Raw genomic sequence first — 23,262 nt, forward strand, 5'->3', positions numbered from 1 at the left:
ATCACGTCTCTTCTTACAAAACCCATGCTTGTCTGCCATTAGTCTGTCTTGAATGGCGAGAAACGCTACAAAAACAGCTTGGTTCGACGTAAGTCTTTCGGAGGGTCGTAGAGGCACTCTTTGGTAACGAGGGGAATCTGGGTTCCATCTATGGCCTTTGGAGGGTCGCCGAGGCACTCTTAAGTAACGAGCGGAATCTTGGTTCCATCTATGGCCTTTGGAGGGTCGCCGAGGCACTCTTTAGTAACGAGCGGAATCTTGGTTCCATCTATGGCCTTTAGAGGGTCGCATAGGTACTCTCTGGTCAAAAGTGGAATCCAAGCCTCATGTATGTCCTTCGAAGAGTTGCTAAGGCACTTTCTGGTCAAAAGTGGAATCTGAGGACCATGTATGTCTTTCAGAAGGTCACCAGGGCACTTTCTGGTCAAAAGTGAATCCTAAGTCCCATGGTTTCCTCTCAAAAGTGCTGAAATACTACTTTGCACCACTATGACGCTGTAATAAGCCAAACAACACTGCGGATAGCTACAACACAGACTCACCAAAAGGCCGTAATTGCCAGGTTACTGCGACACAAACGTTCTACATTAGTGAAATCCTTCCCTAGACATTGCGAGCACCAACACTACCGCTATCTATATGAAGCTCAACTCTTGAATATGACTCCCCCCGGAACCCTAGCTTACTCCGGTCGACGCATGTATCTAGGTGTCCTGTTTACTATCTTTCTCAGCACATAACTCAGCACTGAATTTAGCAATCGCTCTTTATGAATACTACTTATCGCTACCAGACCCGACAACTCCGAACTCCAACATCCATTTGTTATCCTCAGTTTGCATCCGGTACTACAAGATGCTCATTCACAGCCTCGTTTCCGATCGTAGATGACTCAAAAGGCCCAACAACAACGTCATGTGGGGACTCGACGAAAAGAGCGAAAAAGATAACCCCGGATGTGTAAAACGCTGCAAGCCATAGATCAAGCCATAGATCAAGCCGGTATTTGCTTCTTTCTAGTGGCTTAAAAGCAACCTTGTTGTTATGTGTCAGCTCTTGGATTTGAAAGGCTTTCCGTGGATTTTAGTCGGGAGCAGTCAAAATTCCGTAAACGTGTTCAACTAGTCTCGAAGGACCTGAACGCATATAAAATATAATTATTATGAAAGGTAATGCATCGAACACATAAAATGAAGTCGAGAATAAACCACGGAAGATCTTAGCGTTCAACATAGTGCCAAGAACCTTTGGTATCTCTTAGTCTCCTGTAGACTACCCCATTCGAGCTTATGAATGAGCTTGCCAAAGTTGAAGATTACCTTGAGACCATTACAGTCAAAGAACCAAGTCCTTCCAAAGACTTGACTGTTCAGAGCAATGAGGAAGACCAAGTGTGTTTAATTTCCGCTTCTGATGGGTCTCACACGATAGCCAAAAGCCTAACCATAGACGTCGAGGAAGAAAAGGCTCTGGTCCGAAAACTTGATCGAAGGTTTGTGCCTGTCCTGGCATTTGCTTATTTTTTACAGTCCCTTGACAAGACAAACATTGGGAACGCTTATACCTCTGGGATGAAAGAGGATTTGAATCTCACATCTCGACAATATTCTAATGCCGTTTCCGTTCTATATTCAACATTTTTGGCAACGCAAATCCCTACCACCTTATATCTCCGAATTATTCCTCCCAGATACTTTATGTCGGCAATGGTGTTTTGCTGGTCGATAATCACCATGTGCAGCGGATTTGTGAAATCATATCACTCTTTGCTAGCACTAAGAGTGCTCTTGGGACTTTTCGAAGGTGGCTACTTTCCAGCAATGGTATTGCTAGTCAGCATGGTTTACAAGCCTGAGGAGCAAGCTAAAAGAATTGCCTTTTTTTTTGGATGTGCTGCACTTGCCGGAGCATTTGGCGGTTTGATTGCGACAGGAATGGCAACGGTTCGTGGTGCAGCAGGCCTTAACGGATGGAGATGGTTATATATCATCGAAGGACTCATTTCCATCACAGCAGCCGCATGGATATATTTCGGCCTTCCAAACGATGTAGAAAACCCTGACTTTCTGGATGAACACGAGCGGAAGCTTCTGCAGCTACGATCAAAGCAACGCCTCCAGTATGTCGGAGCAAAACAAGAATTTAGCTGGACTTTTGTTTGGGACGCACTTAAGGACTTCAAAGTTTACACAGGTCTGTTGATACAATTTTGTCAAAATATTATCTTGTATGCGATCACTACTTTTCTACCGGCGATTTTAAAGCTTGGGCTTGGCTACACTTCGAGGGAGGCACAATATATGAGCGTGCCCGTTTACGTTCTTGCAGCGACGGTCTTCCTGAGCTCTGCATATCTCAGTGACCGTTTCAATTTAAGGGGACCGTTTATATTGGGCTTCAACATGGTAACCATAGTAGGCTACATTTTAATGCTTACGGTTAAGAGTAATGGCGTAAAATATTTTGCTTGCTATTTGATGACTTTTTCAGCTTACACTGGGCCCGGACTCAACGTTACATGGGTATCAAATAACATTGCTCCTCATTACAAGCGAGCCACTGCAATTGGATTAAGTCAAACGTTTGGCAACCTGGCAGGAGCAATAGCAGGCCAGGTTTACATCGAGCCTCCATACGTGTTGGGCAATTCATTTGCCTTAGGCTGTGTTGTTTTTTCTAGCATTTTGGTTGCATTCCAAATCATCACATTTTACAGCATCAATGGGAGACGAGCTTCAATTCTGAGAGGCGAGCGCATCGACAAGGGCACGATAAAGGAAGGTGATAAGGCTTTAAATTTTAGGTACTGTTTATAGGGTGAAAACAAACATTTTCGGGAAAAGGTGGAGTGATTTTGAACGTTTGATTCGACTGGCGTAGCAACTGGGCTCCTCGCCTCGTCTCGAAACGCGGAAGCTTGCTGAGGTTTACGACAAAAGTGAAAGTGAAGCTGTCTAGTCGTGTTTGCGCTGGACCAGTTTTTTCTGATAAGCCCCTGACCTTACTGCTTGACATAATGAAATTCAAAAATACGCCTCAAAGGCATGTATGTAGTTCATTTTTTAGTTTTTCAGTACACTTCAATACCATTTCGTAAGGGTGTTTCCTACTCCGCTGCCTTTCAATTGAATGGTCTAAATGCTATCCGTGCACAATCACACTACGAGGGACCTACTTTAGGCAGCAAAAGACATAGACACTTCCTAGCAACCCGATGAGTTGATAATTTTTAGATCATAGTGGAAGGTCGATGGTATCAGAGCAGTAACAAGTGGAATTCCAGTCGTGGTATAGACGCACTTGGTTTAAAGACCTGTAAGAGTATTCAAACAGACCTTAAAACCGCTTTATTCTTGGCAGCAACATCCCTTTGTACAAAGTACGCTATTGTGATGGGAAGTTATTCAATACCACAGTAGGAAGTTCGGTGCGTGTTAGGAACTTTTCAGGGTTACTTCTATATTGCTTTATCAGGGTCGATCGTAGGGTCACGTTGACTTGACGAATTGATGCCGGATCTAACGTCATAATTTAAGAAACACATCGGACAGATTGGTCTTCCGGTTCCGAGGTGAAGTCAAAAATGTATAAATTCAAGCATTTCCATCCGCCAATCCAGGAAAATCTACAGTGTTTGTAGAGCCCAATGGAATCTATCCTACGCTCTGCAGAAAGCTTTCTCCTTATGCTAGTCAGAACTTTAAAACACAGCCGCGGTTTTCAGCTCGGACTTTTAGGCGCCATTTCGGCATGTGCCTACAGTATTCACTCAACTCCTGTCAAAAGTGAGGGTACCGCAAAGTCAAAAACATTTCAAGGACCAGGGTTGTTCTCATGGAAGACCCTGACCCTTAAGGATATAAAAGATGTCACCCACGATACGCGCAAATTCACTTTTAGCTTGCCTTCGCCTGATGAAGTTGCTGGTTTGAATCTTGCATCATTTCTGCTTTTCAAACCTGCCGGGTCAATGAATCCAAGTGGTATAAGGCCATACACACCTGTCAGTTCTTTGAACAGTAAGGGCGAATTGGTACTAGTTGTGAAACACTATCCTAAGGGAAAAATGTCATCTCATTTGTTCAGCTTGAAAACTGGGGACAAAATCTCAGCAACTGGTCCTATTAGGACGTTTGAATGGAAAGAAAATCACAAAAGTAGTATTTTATTGCTAGGTGCCGGTAGTGGAATCACTCCCATGTTCCAGCTAATCCGTGGAATCCTGGAAAATCCTAAAGATAAAACAAAGATCAACTTATTGTACGCAAATAAGACATCATCCGATATTATTTTGAAGAAGGAATTGGACGAGCTGCATGGTCGTTTCCCTGATCAGCTAAACGTAACATATTTTGCTGAAAAATCTGACGGAGGCTTCGAAGGAAAATCAGGTTTCATAACGAAAGAAGACTTGAAGCAATGTGATGGGTCACAGAGTAGCCAAGTTTTTATTTGCGGTCCTCCTAAGTTTGTTGAAGTCTACGGTGGTAAACAAGGCCCATTAATGTTCCAAGGGCAGCTGGGAGGATATTTGAAAGAATTGGGCTACCAAAAAAGTGATGTATTTAAATTTTAGGCTTCTTGCAAGGTTAGGCAGTTGCAGTATCAAGAATATATTCAAGTCACATTTATTCATCTGCCATTAGTGTCATATTCGGATCTCAAAAGGAGCGTCAGATTTTCTCAAGATTGACCATATTGTTGATCGAGCTATATTAATTGAATTCAATGAGGATCCATTGAAAGATTCAAAACAATGTCCTGGTTGAGGTCCGGATCAGCTCGTTGTATATGACTTAGTGTATGTCAACTCTGTTCTCATGCGTTGAACTCGGTTGTACTTGGTAATCCAAGAGAAAATAAGAATGCGAGACAACTAGTAATTTGACTTCGTGAACTATTGAAACATCAATAGCACTACCTTAGATAAATCGGGCTTTGCAAAAACTATTTTGAAGAATGTTATTTGTACAGCGTGGAGGCGCTCTAGATCAAAATATTGCCAGCCACCTTGATTGACCATACAGTAATTACAAGTGTTAGCGTAGAAGGACTAGATAGAAGTCTTTTCCAACCGGGACCAAGAAGAGCGGAAAATCCGCAAATCATTCTGGCAATTAAGTGCTACTACACCACCCCCCTTAGTATCACAACATGAATTGTAACACGAAAATGGCTATCAATTGAAGACCATGAAAAATCCATGGTGGGGGAGCGACTAGTGGGACTAGAGAGAAAGCCGGCTTGGGCAGTTTTGAGCCGCTGCCTTTCTAAACCACATTTCCCACCTGATGTCCTTGTCAAATTGTGTGCTTCGTTCAAAGTCCGCAACATTCAGGCTACGTTGCCTAAACGCTGGCAGAATAAAATACAGATCGGTCGCCCCGCTTGAATCCAAAAGGAATTTGGAGTCGCTAAAAATCATCTTGAGTAACGCAAGCAAGAACACTCGTGCGCCGAAAGCCTCTATTCGCACCGTCTTGTCAGTCTCTGCTGCCGCTTGGATGTTCTCCTTGTTTAACGAAGCTCAAAGCAATATCAAGCGCCCCAGACACGATGCTGCAAAGTCGGCGAGATGAATGCTCCATTTTCCTCAACGGTCAGGCATTCGGTGTAGCTGATTTTCTACAAACGCGTCGAATTGAACCTGAGTGGCTGAGACCTAAGTTCAACTTGTCCTTCTACATATCTGACTTCGCAAGCTCGAAGCTTGATCATCCTTTGATTAGAACCAAAGTCAAGATGCGTTTATATTTGGCCTTTGGATAATATACCTCATTTCATTCTGCCTCTGCTCGGGAGAATCTCAATGAGAGCCTGGATTCTAATTCCATTAACCGACCTCTCTTGACGAGTAAAATTCTCACCGATACTGGAAGATCCAGTAGATGTGGGTCATTTTTTATATGCGGCGCTTCTCTCTGCTGTCACACTACGGTCTTGGATAATCAATCCGTATTAGAGGTAGGACTAGGGGAAAACTTCTATTAGGTCGGATTCAAGAACAATTCAGGCACTTTCTAAATGTTTACTCATGGTTCTTTACTTGCTCTCTTTAGCATATAAGACAGCCGTTATCCGAGCACTGCATGCTCGCCTTTTATCTTCAATACGTTGGCTTCGTATCGGATGTTTGCCTAACATGATCACAAATTATGCTATAAACATAGGCCATTCTCAAAAATCTCAATATTGGGCGGTTAGTGTAGTGGTTATCATCCAACCCTTCCAAGGTTGGGACACGGGTTCGATTCTCGTACCGCTCACTTAAAAAGAATTTTTTAGTGTCAATTATTCTTGAACTTACAAGTACTTATTCGAATTCTCCTTCTATCAGAATTCCTGCATGATACTGACATGCGTTCGGACTCGGTTAACACTGGCTAAAACCGCTTTTTTCGCGCTGCTATCAAAGCGTCCTCGCACAATGAAAAGATACTCACCAGGATTTATTGAATTGCGCGGCGGGTGCTTTGGATTTCAGGTTTGAGTGTGATACCGAGGCATGTGTGAGACCCACAAATTTTCAATTTACCTACTACATATCGCATATTGCAACATGCGTGAGATATGTCGATGGTGCATTGACATAACGTGCTATATGGTTAAGTACATATCGAAGACTAGACTAGACACACCTCTGTCATTTTCCTTTTTTAAGAAAGAAGATGAACATTGAGAGGAGATGAAATGGTAAAATTAAGAATGATCATGTCTCCGGTCCTGATACCATGGTGTGCGAGGGTTTTGGCGTAACATTATCTAGGCTAGTACCAATGAGGAGATAAGTTTCTGGTGTTCCCATGTATTTTCAGATGGCCAGTGAATCACGTTGTGGAATAAGTAGTGTCTTTATAGCGAATCCACCAGTGTGCATGAGTCGGCGAGAGAGATGCGCGAGTTCTATGTTTGCACACTTGTGTAGAAGCTCTGTCTCTGGAGTGTCGTTGCACTATAAAAGTCCTATATCTTGGGTGATTCTCGAAGCGTTGACTACGTTTCCATTGGCTGTAGAGTTATCAATCCCAGGTGTACTTTCCATAAACGCGATGAGCTTGTAGGCCGGACAAACGTCCCTTCTTCTACAATTCTCTGAAATACTCCGTCGCTGACGGATGTAAAAATTTTCAAGCATTCCGGGTGCAGATAGTGGGAATGATCTAATCTGGGAGCCCTGCAGCCAATTGTAAGTGGTGCTATTTGATCCTGTCGACGTTATTCCTGTTAGACCAGTACTTGTTCTAGATTCTTTGGGCATCTTGTTAATACTGTCGCTGTCATCTGTCACGTGTACGTAATCACCTAGCCATGGATTTGACGCTAGACAGACAGAGGTTCCGACAAAAAATGCCAAAACTGTTGGTTGCTTCGGAAGAGCACAATAATTGATATATGTATTTCAAAATTACTATTGTGTATTACTGAATGCAGGTCTAGCTTCCACAAGCACCACTCCGGAATAAACTATTCTTTCTCTGTTATCATTTCAAAATGTCACACGCTATCTTTAATTCTCATACTTTGGTGACGTGGAACATGCGCTCTAGAAAGCGTCGAGGACCCTTTTCAAGCAAGGCAGTATGCATGCTGTGCTTTTCATCAAGCTCGGAATGAGCGGCTTGCTGGTCGGAATCACTCTCGTAGACACCGATGCTTGATGGCCTACTTCGAACGGTTGTTTCTAGTTTCAATCGTACACTTATTTCGCGCAACAAAAGTATAAGCATTAGCGCGCAAAAAAAGCATAACCCGGCAAATACTTGAGTATGGAGGTATGGATTAGCCCGGTTGGTGGGATTAGTAAGGGACTGCGCGATCACTTCGCAGACCAGCAAAAATGGCGATCCAAGCGAATTGACGAAACTCCAAGCCGGCAGGAAATCTTCGGAATGAACGCTATCTGCGATCAACACCGTACTCATGACGTTAGCAACTCCGACACAGGACCCTATGCAGATAGAAAAAAACAATAGCTGGACAAAGTTATGGCAGGTGAGCCAGAATGCGAACGTGAAAATAGTTAAGACGGTGGTTAGCGTCACCGTTATATTTATTCGGCCAAATCTGTCTCCAAGGTAGCCCATGGAAGGTCTACCCACACACTGTGCTGCGTTAAGACAAGTCGTTAAAAGGGCAGCCTGGTCGGGTGACAGACCTTTGGCAACAGCGTAAGGCGAAAGAGTGAAAACCATCAAGTTGTACCCAAACAAGGCGAATGCGAACCAGACAGCTACCAGCTCAACATTGTACATAGTTGCAACACGCATGGAAAAAATAATGTGGAATTGCTCCTTGATTGCGGTCCAGGATTTATAACCACACGGTTGAATTGGGTTTTTTTGCCGAAGTAAGAGAGTGGCTACTATACTTGTGAGAGTGCATGCAATAGCCATCACACGAAGCGGCCAACGTTGATCACCAGTTTCTTGAATGAGCTTGCTGACAGTCATTGAATAAGTCACACCGCCAGCACCAGTTCCCGTAAGCGAGAATCCAAGCGCCAACGACCTCTTCTTGAGGAACCACCCAGGCAAAATTGTAGTTGCAGGTGCATAAAGTAACGCATTTGAAATACCAATCAGCACGCCTTGTGTGAGGTATAACTGCCAGAGTTTAGTTGCGAATGTTGCCAAAAGGAGGCCTAGAAACATGAACGTAATGCCAATGTACATGGGGCCCTTGCATCCCATAACACGTGTCAGAAATAAGGCCATAGGTGCCATGCCCTGTCCAAAGGCTACAGTCATCCCGGCTACCAGCGCATAATCGTACTTGGAGGCCCCTTCGAAAACTCCATTGTTGAAATAGTATGCGAGGTAAACTCCGAAAGCGCAATTAGCACCCCACGTTGAAAACATAATAAGTGTAACGCATATGCAGCATATCCAGCCGTAACCTCCATCTGGTGGTAAGTCTATGCCACCGTTCGGTTTGTTGGTAAAAATTCGAGAGATAATAGAGCGATTTGGAGCACTTTCGTGACCGGATCGGAACGTTTCTGTTTTTTCCATATTGGCATTCATTCGGATGGCATCTTCAGGCTCAAAATGTTGAGTTAAAATTTTGACGAGATCTCCAGATCTGTGTGCCTCCGTACCGGAAAGACGAACTGAATCCTCTGTTGACTCCTCTGAACGATTGCAGTTGCTAACCAGCGTTTCGCTTTTGATGGAATAGCTATGTGTACCTTCAGACATGGCTCGTGTGCTCATCATGATCAATTCATAGGTGGAGAGCTTTGTCAAAGCGCGGGTACCAAATGTATTCGAACGCTCGAGAGTAGTATATAACTTGCTCCAAAAAGCTTTTATTCATTTTCAAGGCCAAATCAGCATCTTTAGGTTCTTAAAATGAATGTTAGTCTGCCACTTGCTTATGAACCGCGCCTAATGATTCGTTTTGTCACTTAGCGGTTTACCTGTCTGCTATGTTAAGCAAAGTCTTCATCTTGATTGAGAGAGACGACTTACCTAATTTTTGTTATCAGGCCAGTGCCCCCACTCATCGTTATCTGCCCCCACCAAATTTGTTATTCCCCCACCAAACTGTTCCACCCCCCTCCCCCACCAGTATGTCCACCCATTATTTTGATGATAGCCTATACATGAGAGAACGCATAAAACNGATAGCCTATACATGAGAGAACGCATAAAACTTGACGTGCTCAGGCCTCTAAACTATCTCTCCTGTTGAACTTCAGTTAAGTGGCGTTCATGAATTCATCGAAATTTAGTCATGGTGGCTCAGAAAATTACTTGGGAATCTATTCAAGGTAAAGAACACCCTACCCTGTCTCCTGCATTCGTTAGCAATGGTCATGTCTTTACTTCGGGTGTTATTGGAACCAATTATGCAACCGGAGAGACTCCTGAGAAGGTAGAAGATCAAGTTCATTTGGCCATCCAAAACCTGGAAAAAGTCCTCGAAGCAGCTGGCTCTTCTCTAAACAACGTGTTTAAGGTAACAATGTTTATCTCGCATGCGGAATACTCCAAAGTAGTGAACGAGATATATGGTCAATACTTTCCAAATAAACCCGCACGCAGTTGTGTTGTTGTTGCTTTCATGGATGCTGCCATAAAGTACGAATTGGAGGCCATTGCAACTCTTTCATAAGTGACATCAGAGAAAAATATACAAGTTTAATAACAAAACAAAGCAGCTTGGTTTGCTCTACATCCTTGTTTAGTTTATTCGAGTTGTGACCTACAGGCGAACGATCTTCGTGAATAACACGATTAGAGCCTCCTCATCGGATGTCTACATTACAGGTGTTAGTAAATTGTGATCGTTTGATAAATATTAGCGTGTATTCAGAAACTCCACGAAATAAAATATGAATATTCGAACAAGTTGAGTCAAGCGTATTGCGTCAGTGGACATCAGCGACAAAGCAAGTCAGAGCCAATCGATTATTGCAATTTTGAGGAGCTAACAGCTGCTCTGTATATAGTAAATATCTAATAAAGTAAATGGGTCGAAAATGCCAGCTTCTACATACCCCCTACTAAATCGTCAAAAGTTCGTCTTAACCCGCGCAGAGAATTCAGTACATCCACCTGTAGTTTGGATTATCTGGGCCGTCAGCTAATTCTGAAGTAGGAATATCCTTGTAAGTTAAATTGACACCTTGCAACCTATTTCTGCGCCTGTTGTCAAATACCATGAAGCTGACAATACCGATAATTAAGAGTATAGCCGCTCCACCAAAGCCAGCAGTAATACCTAAGGCAGGAAGATACTTGGGAGCATCTTTTGCCCTGAAAATATTAGTAGAGATCAGGCCAGCTGCGTTGGCCAAAGGAACTCCGATGGCAGAAATCACAACACGGCGGTTTTCATTTGGAGTATTGTTATTGTACCAAGTCGAAGTCAGCACCGAAGAGACAGAAGAGCCTGTCGTCATTAGAAAGCAGCTGAAATAAGCAGCGCCGACATGTGCTTTGGTATCAATGCACCCAAAAACAACAAAACCTATCAAAGTTACGGCAACCCCAATCATGATGAAAACGGATCTAATCCGCGTATAATCAGAGGAAAACGATAAAATCAAAAGTGCAATGGCACCCCAGATATTTGGGGCAATGGTGTAAAGATTGGTCTGGACAGTTCCTTTCCCCATCGATTGAACAATTTGAGGAAACCAGTTATTAATCGAATTCAGTGGAACACCAATTAGTATTTCTTGGAACATCCAAGCAACAGCAATGGGGTGTTTGAAAACCTTGACAGCATCTCTGAATGAAACGCCTACGTCGGACTTGGCAGAAGAGTCGGTTTCGATTCTCCATTTTGCGCATTCTTTCTCCTCCTCTGTCAAAAAGCGACACTTTTCCGGCGTTCTTGGTAAGTAGAAGTACGCAATAACAGCAAAAAAAACAGTTGCGGAACCTTCAACTAAGAAGAGAATCTGCCAACCCTTCAATTTGCTGTGCTTTATTTGAAAGATACCAAATGACAGCAGTCCTGAAAACGCATTGGCAATATTTGCAGCGGCGTAAAAAATCGACAATCTTCTAGCAAGCTCATGACGACGGTAAAAAGTACTCAGATAGTAGATAATACCAGGGAAAAATGCAGATTCACAAATACCTAGGAACCACCTAGCTGCCATGAGTGAGCCGTAGTTGAACGCAGTAGCAGCCAACAGCGAAATAGAGCCAAAAGTGAACATCAAGATTGGAATCACATTAGCCGCGTTGTATTTCTTGATGACTAGGGAAAGCGGAATGGCGAAAATAACAAAAGGAATGTAAAAAATGGACAACATGTTATTCCAGTCCTGGCCTTCTATTCCCAGATCCTTGTCAAGGTGATCTGTTTTGGCATTAGAAATGTTTCCCTTGTCAAGTGCATTGAAGAGATACATCACCGCAATCATGGGAAGAATTCTCAAGTCGAGTTTCCAGCATATCTTCCTCTCGAGTGAACTGTCAAATAAAGTGTTCAATTCGCCTTCAATAGTATCTCCATTGAAAGAGCTATCTCTGTCCGAGATTCTTGGCTTCTCTTCCAGGGGTCTAATCTCAACAATACCTATATCTTCCTTGGACATCTTGAGACAAGTATTTGTTGTTGTGCACAATAAAAGAACTGAAGAATACAAGAACAAAGCAGACTGGGGATTTTAATGTTCAGACATTTATGCTTGCTCTTTTAAACGAAAGTTGGACACCGCTTCAAAATCATTAGCTGCTTTGATCAGAGAGCTATTGTTAAGATCCAAATTATTGATCTCAACTACTTACTTTGATTTCGTTATCTAATCCCCCCACCGAGATACAGTCTTGTAACATTATTTAAAAGACCCCCACTTAGATAAAGTCTTATAAAATTTTGAGAGAACCCCACCCCCACTTTTCTCTCATGTCAGAATACCGTCTTGTTGAGGCGTCTACAGTAATAGACTGAAACTTATGGTTAAAATTTAGGGAATCATTTTGTTGTGAATTTGATCCATTGTTATCTAGTTTCGATTAAGCGCAGGGTATGAATTATTACCTCTTGGTCTTTGATGTGTGAGCGTGAGCTGTACTTTGAGCTCTAGTATTGAACCAGTGTTGTCTTATAGTCGCCAAACTACGCATTTCATAACGCAAGTGTTTTACTCATCCTGCTATAGTGCCTGAATAGCTGTCACAGGACCATGAAGTTGTATTTCTTAAATGAGTTTTCAATTGATTTTTCCCTTTTTGAAGGACAAGATATATTATCTACATCATCGCTTACAATTAAGTACTCTATGTTCAGTACGAACTGCCTCGTTAAATGAGTGAAAAAAGGAGGTTGCGTGGGGCTGGCCCTTTCCATTGCTCATTTCCTGACTGTGGAAAATCGTTCTCGAGGTCTGATCACTTAACTCGCCACAAAGCTAACCACACATCGAACAAGATAAAATGCGATTGGCTGGGATGTGGTAAATTGTTTACAAGGCTAGACGTCAAGAGGAAGCATGAAAGCAGGCATATCAAAGTGAACGGCGAAAACTATACCAAACCAGAAAATATTCTCGGTACGAACGGAGTCAGCTTAAAATCGCATTGCAAAACTTCAAATACGATAGGTCACAAAACACCGTCTACATCGTCTAATGAAAATGCAATTGCTGATGGTTCGGAGCAAAGGCGCCCTTCCAAATCAATGAAATCAGCAGAACCGGCCTCACAAAGATTGCCTGGACCCATACTTGTTGATTTTTACACTAATGAAAAAGATCAGGCAAATAAAGTTTCCGTGAGTACGGAAGCTAATCACAACGATCTTACCCAGGCTCCTCAATTTCTCCAGGAAGAACCTTTTACACGAGAGTTAAACTGGGAGGCTACGGATATTTCCTCGGAGAATAAAAGATCAAATTCCGAGTTCAATCTTCCCCCGCAGTCTTTTCAATGGCTACTCAGCGATCCCGTCAACTTGTCACCGCCCTGTGGAAGATTTTCGAACCAACCCGAAAACGGCGCCTTTCACGTTTCCTATGACGATCTTTTGGGCCCTTCAACATTGACTATGCTGCAAGAGATTTTCGCCGTAAGTCCCGACTTTCCTAGTGCCGACGACCAAACAAAAATGGACGAAGGTTTACTTCTAATGATGGCGAAACATATTCCAGCGCTGAGGGGTCACCCAGACTTTGAGGCGAAGAAGTTTGAAGGATTCCTAGAGATCTACTGGCTTCTCTATCATAGTCAATACCCTATTCTTCATAGACCTTCCTTCTGCACCCACGATGCTGAGGTAGTGCTACTTCTTAGTATGATCATGATAGGCGCCTCATTTTCCAAAAAAACTTTGGTGGACGACCATCTCGCACTAATAGATCCAGACGGTTTGGCTGAATTGATAGCCGATCCACTGAGGTGGTTAATATTTGCTCACGAGCAAGCCAAGCCACCCTGCAAATCGTGGGTTATTCAGAGCTTGATAATGTTAGAAACATTCGAAATTACAAGCACTTCTAGGTATCTTCACGAAAGAGCTTGTATCTATAACGGAGCTAAAGTCCAGCTTCTGAGGAGAAGCCCTATCCTAGGGGGGGATCCACTAAAAGAGATTGGTGCTGACGTTAGCCGATCAAAAAAATTGTGGAGTACTTGGATTGAGAGTGAATCAATGAAGAGAGTAGCATTAATGTCTTTCTATATTGACAGTATTCATGCTATTGTTTATGGTCATCCTTTAAACCTCTTTGCCAATCAAATAAAACTTTCTCTGCCATGTCCTGATGACCTTTGGGAATACAGCGATGTTGACAGACGCAGTGCGCCTCTCTCAGTTGCCAAATCGCTGCTTTTTGGTGAAGCGCTACAAAAACTGTTGCAGAAAGAGGAAATCGAAGTTGGCCCATTCAGCGGGCAAATATTGTTAGCTGGCCTAATTAATTTGATGCTTCAAATCGAGCAAAACGTATCCCAATGGTCAAATTTCGGATGGAACAACATACAGGAAAATTGGAGAGGTACAATCTCATCTGCATTAGAATTTTGGAGAGCTGAATTGCCTTCCCAAGATTGCTGTCTAACGACTTCCAGCGTCTACTCCAAAGCGCCCGACTCTTCCCATTCTTCCCTTCCGTCTTCCCTAAAACTTACTGACACACGCTGCAGCTGCCCAGTTTATCATGCAGCTCACATTTATTTGAAAATAGCGCATTACGACTACATCGTTTATGCAGGAGCCCCCAAAAGAATGAATGTTCCCATTTTGGAAGAAGACTACGAAGTTGTTGTAAAAAGGATAGGCAAATGGGCAAAATCTCCGGCAGGTCCGCTGTGCGCTATAAACTCATTGATATTGCTTTGCGAAATTTTGCTATCGCCAGAGGATTCCATGCAAGCTGCCAGTTACATTTACGAGCCTAATAAAGACCCATTCATATACCGGCCCAATATTGTCATTTCTGCAATCCTTTCACTATGGGCTTATGCGTTTTATTCTTTCGGCCCCGAATCTCTATTCAAGTCTGCATCATCTAAATTCAAAATTTTCGAAGACTGTACTCCAGCAATGGAAGACGGCTCGACCTATCTTGGCCGGATTCGGAATGAGTTTAAAATGTTGACGGGGGCTTCTTTTGCACAACTGAAGCATATGAATACGAAGGATCACTCAGCTACAATACAGAAGTATTACAGGGCATTTCCGAAATTAAAGAAAGTAAACTACTTGGTTGGGTTGTTAATTTCATTAAGAAATGGCTACATGAAGTGTAAGTGGGAAGTTGGGCGAGAATACGCTAATTTGCTGAATAACTGCATCGAACGCAGTTTAGGAAGTGAAATAATCTTTTGTCGTAATATGTACGAAGTTAATAATTAATATACATGATAGTGATTGTGAGCTTTCGGTGAAGCTTCTCATTACCAGCCTCTCCAAGGAACCCATATATCAACTACGACGTCTCCTTGGTCAACTATGAAAAACCACGGATATGAAGCTGCTGTAATACAACTATGCTGTGGAACTATTTGAATTTTTGTTCCCAAAGGGATCATTTCTGTGTCCTTCTCTTCCAAAGGTGTCAGAATACCGTGCTCCTGGCTCAACCTGCCCACTATCCAGTTTTCATATCCACTTGGAGAAAAAACTCTCCCATGACCAGGCAAGGGCCCTGATTCCCTTCCTAGGGCGATAACTCCAGCGTTGACTAATTGTTCACCAGGTTGCTTTGATCCTCTGCCAGGGTAAGAGGAGAGTGTCTCAGCAAGCACTCTGCAAGATACTCGATCCAAACCCACACAATGGGTGCTCATCTGCTGGAGGTCACAAAATGGATAGTTTCCAGCATGGAGCTCTAGATTTCCATATAGTTTTCCAATTGACGATATGTCTAGACTTTGTGATGCGTGAGCTGTGGGAGTGGCACCAACAGAAAGTTGCAGTTTTAAAGAAGGGTCGACGCCAACGGCTTTCTCGCATGCGTTATTGCCGCTGGAAATTTCTTTTAGAAGAAATGACTTTGCCTGATCCTCTGATGAGGATGCATAAGAATGACCAGCATGGCAGTAGAAACCGTATAAGGATAGGTATTCCTTGACCGGTGACTTGAGTAACAAATTCAATGCGTCCTCAAGTCCTGAGCTTCCTTCAAACCCAGCACGGTCTGTGCCCATATTGATCTTGACAAATAAAGACCATTTTTTCTGGATATTATGCGTTTTACTATATTCAGCGAGAATCTGCAACTGCTCCTTGTTATCCACCATTAATCTCAAATGAGGAACTAGAGCACCTAGCTCACTTAACTCTGGAAGTTTACTTTTAACAACGGGCAAACTGAAGAGAATATCAGTGATCAAACCTTTTTCAATTAATGGCAGGAGGCCCCATGCCTCAATTAGTGTTGATACCACGACCTTTTTAGTTTTCAACGTTCCCGATCCGAGTTGCAGTAAGGCTCCTTCGAGGCACTTATGAGTCTTGACGTGAGCACGGAAGTCTGCGTTGAGATGGCTAGCATTTTGCAACATTTTTTCACAGTTCTCTTTGAATATTCTTCTATCAACGATGAAAGAAGGTGTTGGTAGATCTGCTAGTTTCTTGCCCTTGAATGCTTCAACCAACTCTTCCTTGTTCGAGCGTGCAGTATATTTATAGGGATATGACATGATTTTGGTGGTCCTCGTTACTGAGTAGCTTAAAGATAGTTCCAACCGTCTGCGAGTATGGTACACTTGACGGACTTATATCAAGCCGTATGGTGAAGCGCTTCTCATAGTAGATCATTTGGCTGATTTTTGCTCGATTGGTGGAGTTTATAACAAATCTGACTCCCCCCACTCTTGATTTACTTGAGATAAGAAAATAGAAAGTGCTTATCAATCTACATATGATAACGGTTATGTGGGGGGAGTATGGATCATGGTTGACGTCCGCTGACACCTTTGATGGAAGACAACAATATCTTGGTATTTAAGACAGTCTAAAGATTACATGTTAGACGAGGTGACCCTTTGGAATCCCAAACCCTCAGCTTCAGATTAACAAGAACGATGTCAATTTATGACACGCTGCTGAATACAGATTATAGCTGGCCAGAACCTTTATCCGAGTTGCCATTGAAGATAGATCCATCTATGGAGGACAGACTCGATCCCGAATATGTGCAATTTTTCAATGAAGTTCTATGCGAAAGACCAGATATTCTTGAAACTCACAAGTATCCTGTTGCGAAGACAAAAGCTGGGGGTAACGTTATCCCTGGTCAAGCACCTCCAATGGAAGTGGCAAAGATTTATGATATTGAAATATCAAGAAAACATACGGCTGCAGAAACGCCAGTTCCTGTCCGGGTTTTTGTTCCAAAGGGTCAAATGCCCTCTACCGGTTGGCCTTGTACCGTTTGGTATCATGGTGGTGGATGGGTTTTAGGAAGCATCGACACTGAGAACTCCTATTGCACACATCTTGCTGAGCTAGCAAAGTGTATCGTTATAACAGTGGACTACAGACTAGCTCCAGAATTTCCATTCCCAGCCTGCGTCGAGGATGCATTTGAGGCTTTGATGTACGTTATGGAAAGTTCAGAGATGTTGAATGTTGACAACAAAAAAATTTGTCTCGCCGGTTCATCAGCAGGTGGTAATCTCACCGCGATAATGACTCATAAATACGCATCCTCCCCGCTATCAAAAGGTTTGCCACCACTAAAGTTTCAGATGATGGTCGTTCCTGTTACTGATAATACAGCAAATAATGAGACACAGCCTTCATGGAAGGAAAACGAAAAAACTCCACAATTACCTGCAACGAAAATGCTTTGGTACAGGAAGATATACCTTCCTGACGCAGGGGAAACATTGAAAGATCCTGAGTCAAGTCCCTTGTTTTACCCAGAAGTCAGTTTCAAGCAAGTTCCTCCTTCATTCATAGCAGCTGCTGAATGTGATGTCTTGAGGTCTGAAGCGGAGGCATACCATGACAAATTGAGAGCCAACGGAATCGACAGCAAGATCACTATATATAAAGGTGTTCCACATACGGCCATGGTGATGAATGAGAGACTAACCCAGGGTGCAAACTTGGTAAGAGATACAATCGCCAGTGTAAGAGATGCTTTCAGTGCGTGATATTTGCTGAAATGCAAGAAGAATCAGTAGTACACAGTCAATAAACGGGCCTCTGTGGCTCTCATCAGAAGAAAACTGGTCTAAAGCTTTAGTCTAGAGAATATTCAAAATTTCAATATATAAAACCCCTTAGCTCAAGCCCTTGAGCACGATTTTGAAGCTTGACATATCAAACCTGCTTCTGTACTAAACGAGCTGACATCATGGAAATGCTCTATGCGAACTCCCCTACTGAGGTGATGAACCCGGCCCAGTAGTTCAGTTAAAACAAAATCCAATGTTCTATAGCTCTAATTTTTTAAGCAATATCACACCGCTTCATAATTTCGCGGGAAAATCTAAAGTATCACCCAAGCCAAGTTCTACCAAGTTTTAAGGAAATTTCAATCAGCGTTGACTTTCATTGTCTACAACATTCATGTAAGTCTCTCGGAAATAGATTAATGAACATCTACTATCTGGAACTTGTTTGCAGGGGCACGTCCTGAGCCTATGGCAATCGGAAGGAGAAAACTTCGAAGATTTAACCATTTCGAAACCAACTACTTCAGTCGACGCAGAGAGTAACACATAAATCAATCCCTCACTACAGGAAGCGGAATCCTTTTACACTCGAAAGCGCGATTCATGAAAGAAACCAGGAAACAAAGGCCTTGAATATATGCCAATGCCAATAGAGCTAAATTACGGAGTTCCTCAATGACTTCGGTTAGGAATGCCAAGGATTGGATACCGATCAAAATCTATTTAGTTCGAAAGGTCCGATCCAACAAGAGTTGCTAAAAATTTCAATTACCATTTGAGGGGTTTTCGTGAACATGAGACTTCGATGGAGCGGATCGACCGTTTCGATTGTGTCTTTTAGGTCCATACAGGACTAGTCGAATTCAACCAAAACCAACTCTATTTAGATTAATGGAAATCAATCTAGACTTGAGTGTTTTCATCGCCCAATACAGATAGCTAAAAAGCACACCTCCTTAAAGTTAATCACCATGGCATGAGATCAAAAATGTCCAGATAGTTGTCTCAAGAACGTTAACGTCGAAGACGCACAACGAAAGCTAACTTGTGTTCATTCACTGGGAATCGTAGAACAAAGTTTGAAACCATCGTTCGTCTCTGAAACTGGAAAATGCTGCTCCACTTCTCCGAAAGGTAGTGTTCTTCATGGGCAAAATTAGTTCGAGCGTACTGTGGTGACAGGTGTATTGTGAATTTTTATGACGGATCGTATCGCGTTAGGGTCATGGGAAGACCGTTAGTGCTCAGGGCTAATTGGCACAATACTGTTGTGTGCACGTGAGGACGATGGATATTCAACGGGCAAGGGGTTTAACTTCTTCGTTCAGTTTGCGGTGTTGTAGTTGGCGAAGATGAAAAGCGGATCAAAGAATGAACTTCTCGATACCATGGTCGGTACAATTAAAATTGTCTTCCCAGGTACATCCAGGATACACAACTCTATCACGTGATTTGTACTCCTCGTATTAGTTTGCATCTATACAGCTCTCGACCGTCTGAGCTTGTGATGCTTTGCTGAAAGAGCCAAAGGTAGGAATTTTCTTACACAGTGGGGAGACAGTCGTGGCTTTCCTAGAAATAAAGGTGTTTCTCGTTTTGGTGGGAGTTCGAAACATACACACATGACCAGATCTCTGCAAAATACGAAGGCATCATAAATGTCAAATCTCGCTGACCCCAATGGCTGAGTCTGAGAGCAGCGTACAGTCCAGCGCTAGCGACGCACAACTGCTTTCACTTTTCAATTCCAGGTGAAAAGATATAGAAGTATTCAAGAGTTATTGGCCATAATACCTTCCTCATCGAGTGCGACAGCAATTCGGTGACCGCTCTTACAGAAAAGTTACATCCGAGTGGCACAGAGCCATGAAATGACACTGCAGGTTGCGGACTTTTTCGAGTGACTCAAGAACGAAACTAAAATTAAAAAAATTCTCACCTGAAAAGTGGCGCCGATATTGGCCAAAGGCCAGATCCAGATTTTAGCGCTACACAGCAGCACAGCACTCGCTGTTGCGGTATGTAAGGTAAGAGTGGATCTCACATTCGAAAAGACATGTGAAAGAGAACTACGTGAGGGCTGGCGTGGATTGACTCTAAAATTACGACCAACGAGTGTACCCCTCGCTTCACTTAGTAGCTGCCAACTCGAGGGAAAAAGGATCAAGTCACGTCATGTTCCCCCCAGAAGTGACTCCTCAAGAGTTGCTGTTGTGAGTGTAGCATCGGCAATAGGAAGAAACCGATCAGTACGATGTACTGTGTAGGTAGTAAATTTTCCCGCTTTTTTTATGGCCTTATTTTTGTTTCCATAGTGCCATACCCTCAAATTGCTCGGTCGTTAGACCACTGTTGGCTGTGAATGGATATTACGAACGAGCATACGAATAGCCCTCGGGTTGCTAGTAGATTCCCCGTTGCGACCCCCGAGGGACTTGGCTGACAACCAAAGAACTAAATGAAAGTGCAGCTTCAATTCTATCGGACTGCTAAGAAAACGTCGTGAGCCGTACAGAAGCTCCTCGTCAGGCAATTCGAACCAGAGTTTTTTAAATTTTCTGCATTTTAGCTCGGCGAGACGCATGGAAGATGGACCATTTCTCTCTGCAACCTGTCAAAACTACATGCCGTTACGCTCATTGCTGTCTAACCAAAATTCAACAAATCCCTTGAAATTTTCAAGTTTAAACTGTTTTAGCCAAAGGCTCATTCGTGTGTGTGTCGTTTACGATATCTGCAAGGGCTGTATGCGGAAAAATAAGTCAGGAAAGCGTTTCTTTTTTTTCTAATTTCTCATGCACCGAAAGTGATGCAGTGCACAGAGCTCCAGCACAGCGTTATAAAACCCTACGTCGCAACTGCAGAAATTCTGCCCTGCGCATGTAGGGAAGACTGCCCTGGATGAAAGTAGAACCGTTAGGGACCGAAGCGCAAGCCTATGCCAAGGAGCTGCGAAACCTTCCTTTGTTCAGCAAATCGAAAAACAAAAAAAGGGCAGCTAGCGCGTTGGCTCTTCTGCATATGCATAGATACAACGCACGTCTTTGTCAGCACGCATACAAGTTGGGTTCAACCGTTGATGCATCTCCTTCTAGAAAAGAAGCACAGAGAATACAAAGCACACTCGTAAGAATGACCTATGGCTCACTAGAAGTTGAGAAAGGCGGTGTCTTGAACGTCGGATAGGAAGCAGCAGTGAGCTGGAACGAATGGTTTCGATGGTGACCAAAAAAAATACGAAAGTCTTTGTTAATCCACACTCAGGTCCGATTTGATGCCCAATTCACTGCAAGAGAAGAAGTCCAGATTGGGTTTATAAAGGGAAGCTAGTGGGTAATCTCCAATAAGTTGTGAAGTGGCTATCAACAGAAACTTCAACTTTGCCGATCGTTTGCTCACAATGAACAAACTTTTGATGAAGCTCCAGGCTTTCCTGTTGTTCGCATGTCTCGTGACAACCGCGGCTGCTAGTCCTTCGGCCGGCGATCTCCCGCATAGCGATGGCCAGTATGACGAACTCGAATCTAACTCTGACCAGCATGACCAACCCGACTATTCCGATGACACAGGTGGCCCCAAGGCCTGTTCCCCAACAGGGAACAGCGTTCCTGGTTTTAGGGCTAGGTTTTACTCTCACAAATATCTTGACCAGGAGCCGTCTTATAGCGACGATTACCTGATGTACAAGTACCAAACCGAAGCGGAGCTGCTGGCAGAGAAATCTGGTATAACATCGCCTTCCTTTGACATCTCACACAAGCCAAACGTTGTTGCTGACGGACAAGTCTACGGCTTGGACATTACGATTACGAATTTCACTTTAGAATTGACGGGCTACTACAAAGCTCCCCAATCCGGTACTTACACCATAAAAGCTAATGAAGTTGATGATGGATTTCTCCTCATGTTGGGACAGGGTGCCTTCGCGTGCTGTAACACTGATCAATTGGGCCACAACACTAACGATATTACGATGCGAAGCTTCTCGGAAGAAGATACGGGTACAATTATTTCGAAGCGTAGCTCCGGCGATCAAGGTATGACTTATGCTCAAATCAATCTCCTCGAGGGACTGTACTACCCATTCCGTATTGTCTACTATAATAAAGAGAGTTCTGCTATTATGAAGGTAACTATGATTAGACCAGACAATACAGAGTCTAGTGATCTGGAAGATGTGTACTCTTTCCCAGACACTGACAACAAGGGTAACACCTGTGATGTTGGCGTTATCTTCTCTACCACCACTACGGACTGGACGGGATCTGTTACCTCTACCTACTCCACTGACGTGTCCACATTCACGGGCTCCGATGGTTCCTCAACCACTGAGACCATCTACTACGTTGAGACACCGATTGTTGGCAAGAACTCTACTACTGTCACGGGTTGGACCGGATCAGTGACGTCCACGTACTCCACTGAGTTGACCACCTTCACTGGATCTGATGGTATTCCAACTACAGAGACCATTTACTACGTCGAAACCCCAATTGTAGGTATCAACTCCACTACTGTCACAGGATGGACCGCTTCGGTGACCTCCACCTACTCCACAGAATTGACTACATTCACTGGGTCCGACGGCATTCCAACGACCGAAACTATCTACTACGTTGAGACACCGATTGTTGGCAAGATCTCTACTACAGTCACCGGATGGACCGGGTCAGTGACGTCCACGTTTTCTACTGCGTTGACTACATTCACCGGGTCAGATGGCATTCCAACGACCGAAACTATCTACTACGTTGAGACACCGATTGTTGGCAAGGACTCTACTACCGTCACAGGTTGGACTGGCTCAGTGACATCTACCTATTCTACAGAGTTGACTACATTCACTGGGTCCGACGGTATACCAACGACCGAAACTATCTACTACGTGGAAACGCCAATTGTTGGTAAGAACTCCACTACTGTCACTGGTTGGACTGGATCAGTGACCTCCACGTACTCCACTGAGTTGACCACTTTCACCGGGTCAGATGGCATTCCAACTACGGAGACTATCTACTACGTCGAGACTCCAATTGTTGGTAAGAACTCCACTACCGTCACAGGTTGGACTGGCTCAGTGACATCTACCTATTCTACAGAGTTGACTACCTTCACTGGATCTGATGGTATTCCAACCACGGAGACTATCTACTACGTTGAGACTCCAGTTGTG

The 23,262-nt window shown here is 43.4% G+C and overlaps 8 protein-coding genes, 1 non-coding gene and 1 pseudogene across 10 annotated transcripts; 7 read left to right on the plus strand and 3 right to left on the minus strand.

The window, feature by feature from the left end:
* Positions 1-1,289: 1,289 nt before the first annotated feature.
* On the plus strand, positions 1,290-2,816 carry LALA0_S01e19218g (LALA0S01e19218g1_1; the record flags this gene model as incomplete). The annotated part of the gene is made up of 1 exon (XM_022774998.1): positions 1,290-2,816. The coding sequence occupies one exon, from the start codon at positions 1,290-1,292 to the stop codon at positions 2,814-2,816; it is 1,527 nt and encodes a 508-aa protein (XP_022627039.1).
* An 869-nt stretch (positions 2,817-3,685) lies between these two features.
* Positions 3,686-4,576, plus strand: LALA0_S01e19240g (LALA0S01e19240g1_1; the record flags this gene model as incomplete). Its single annotated transcript, XM_022775000.1, has 1 exon — positions 3,686-4,576. The coding sequence occupies one exon, from the start codon at positions 3,686-3,688 to the stop codon at positions 4,574-4,576; it is 891 nt and encodes a 296-aa protein (XP_022627040.1).
* Positions 4,577-6,194: 1,618 nt separating this feature from the next.
* Positions 6,195-6,266, plus strand: LALA0_S01e19262r. Its single transcript has one exon. It is a non-coding gene; the product is annotated as a tRNA-Gly (tRNA).
* Positions 6,267-7,514: 1,248 nt separating this feature from the next.
* On the minus strand, positions 7,515-9,212 carry LALA0_S01e19284g (LALA0S01e19284g1_1; the record flags this gene model as incomplete). Its single annotated transcript, XM_022775001.1, has 1 exon — positions 7,515-9,212. One exon carries the CDS (start codon positions 9,210-9,212, stop codon positions 7,515-7,517), a length of 1,698 nt encoding a protein of 565 aa, XP_022627041.1.
* Positions 9,213-9,735: 523 nt separating this feature from the next.
* On the plus strand, positions 9,736-10,116 carry LALA0_S01e19306g (LALA0S01e19306g1_1; the record flags this gene model as incomplete). The annotated part of the gene is made up of 1 exon (XM_022775002.1): positions 9,736-10,116. One exon carries the CDS (start codon positions 9,736-9,738, stop codon positions 10,114-10,116), a length of 381 nt encoding a protein of 126 aa, XP_022627042.1.
* Positions 10,117-10,546: 430 nt separating this feature from the next.
* LALA0_S01e19328g (LALA0S01e19328g1_1) lies at positions 10,547-12,055 on the minus strand (the record flags this gene model as incomplete). The annotated part of the gene is made up of 1 exon (XM_022775003.1): positions 10,547-12,055. The coding sequence occupies one exon, from the start codon at positions 12,053-12,055 to the stop codon at positions 10,547-10,549; it is 1,509 nt and encodes a 502-aa protein (XP_022627043.1).
* A 713-nt stretch (positions 12,056-12,768) lies between these two features.
* On the plus strand, positions 12,769-15,315 carry SDD4 (LALA0S01e19350g1_1; the record flags this gene model as incomplete). The annotated part of the gene is made up of 1 exon (XM_022775004.1): positions 12,769-15,315. One exon carries the CDS (start codon positions 12,769-12,771, stop codon positions 15,313-15,315), a length of 2,547 nt encoding a protein of 848 aa, XP_022627044.1.
* Positions 15,316-15,356: 41 nt separating this feature from the next.
* Positions 15,357-16,604, minus strand: DSD1 (LALA0S01e19372g1_1; the record flags this gene model as incomplete). Its single annotated transcript, XM_022775005.1, has 1 exon — positions 15,357-16,604. The coding sequence occupies one exon, from the start codon at positions 16,602-16,604 to the stop codon at positions 15,357-15,359; it is 1,248 nt and encodes a 415-aa protein (XP_022627045.1).
* A 384-nt stretch (positions 16,605-16,988) lies between these two features.
* Positions 16,989-18,065, plus strand: LALA0_S01e19394g (LALA0S01e19394g1_1; the record flags this gene model as incomplete). The annotated part of the gene is made up of 1 exon (XM_022775006.1): positions 16,989-18,065. One exon carries the CDS (start codon positions 16,989-16,991, stop codon positions 18,063-18,065), a length of 1,077 nt encoding a protein of 358 aa, XP_022627046.1.
* Positions 18,066-21,489: 3,424 nt separating this feature from the next.
* LALA0_S01e19416g lies at positions 21,490-23,262 on the plus strand (annotated as a pseudogene). The gene has a single exon. A coding segment is annotated over exon 1 (1,773 nt).

Source organism: Lachancea lanzarotensis, scaffold LALA0S01 (genome assembly GCF_000938715.1).
Source record: "Lachancea lanzarotensis genome assembly LALA0, scaffold LALA0S01, whole genome shotgun sequence".
In the NCBI taxonomy this organism is placed as follows: domain Eukaryota; kingdom Fungi; phylum Ascomycota; class Saccharomycetes; order Saccharomycetales; family Saccharomycetaceae; genus Lachancea; species Lachancea lanzarotensis.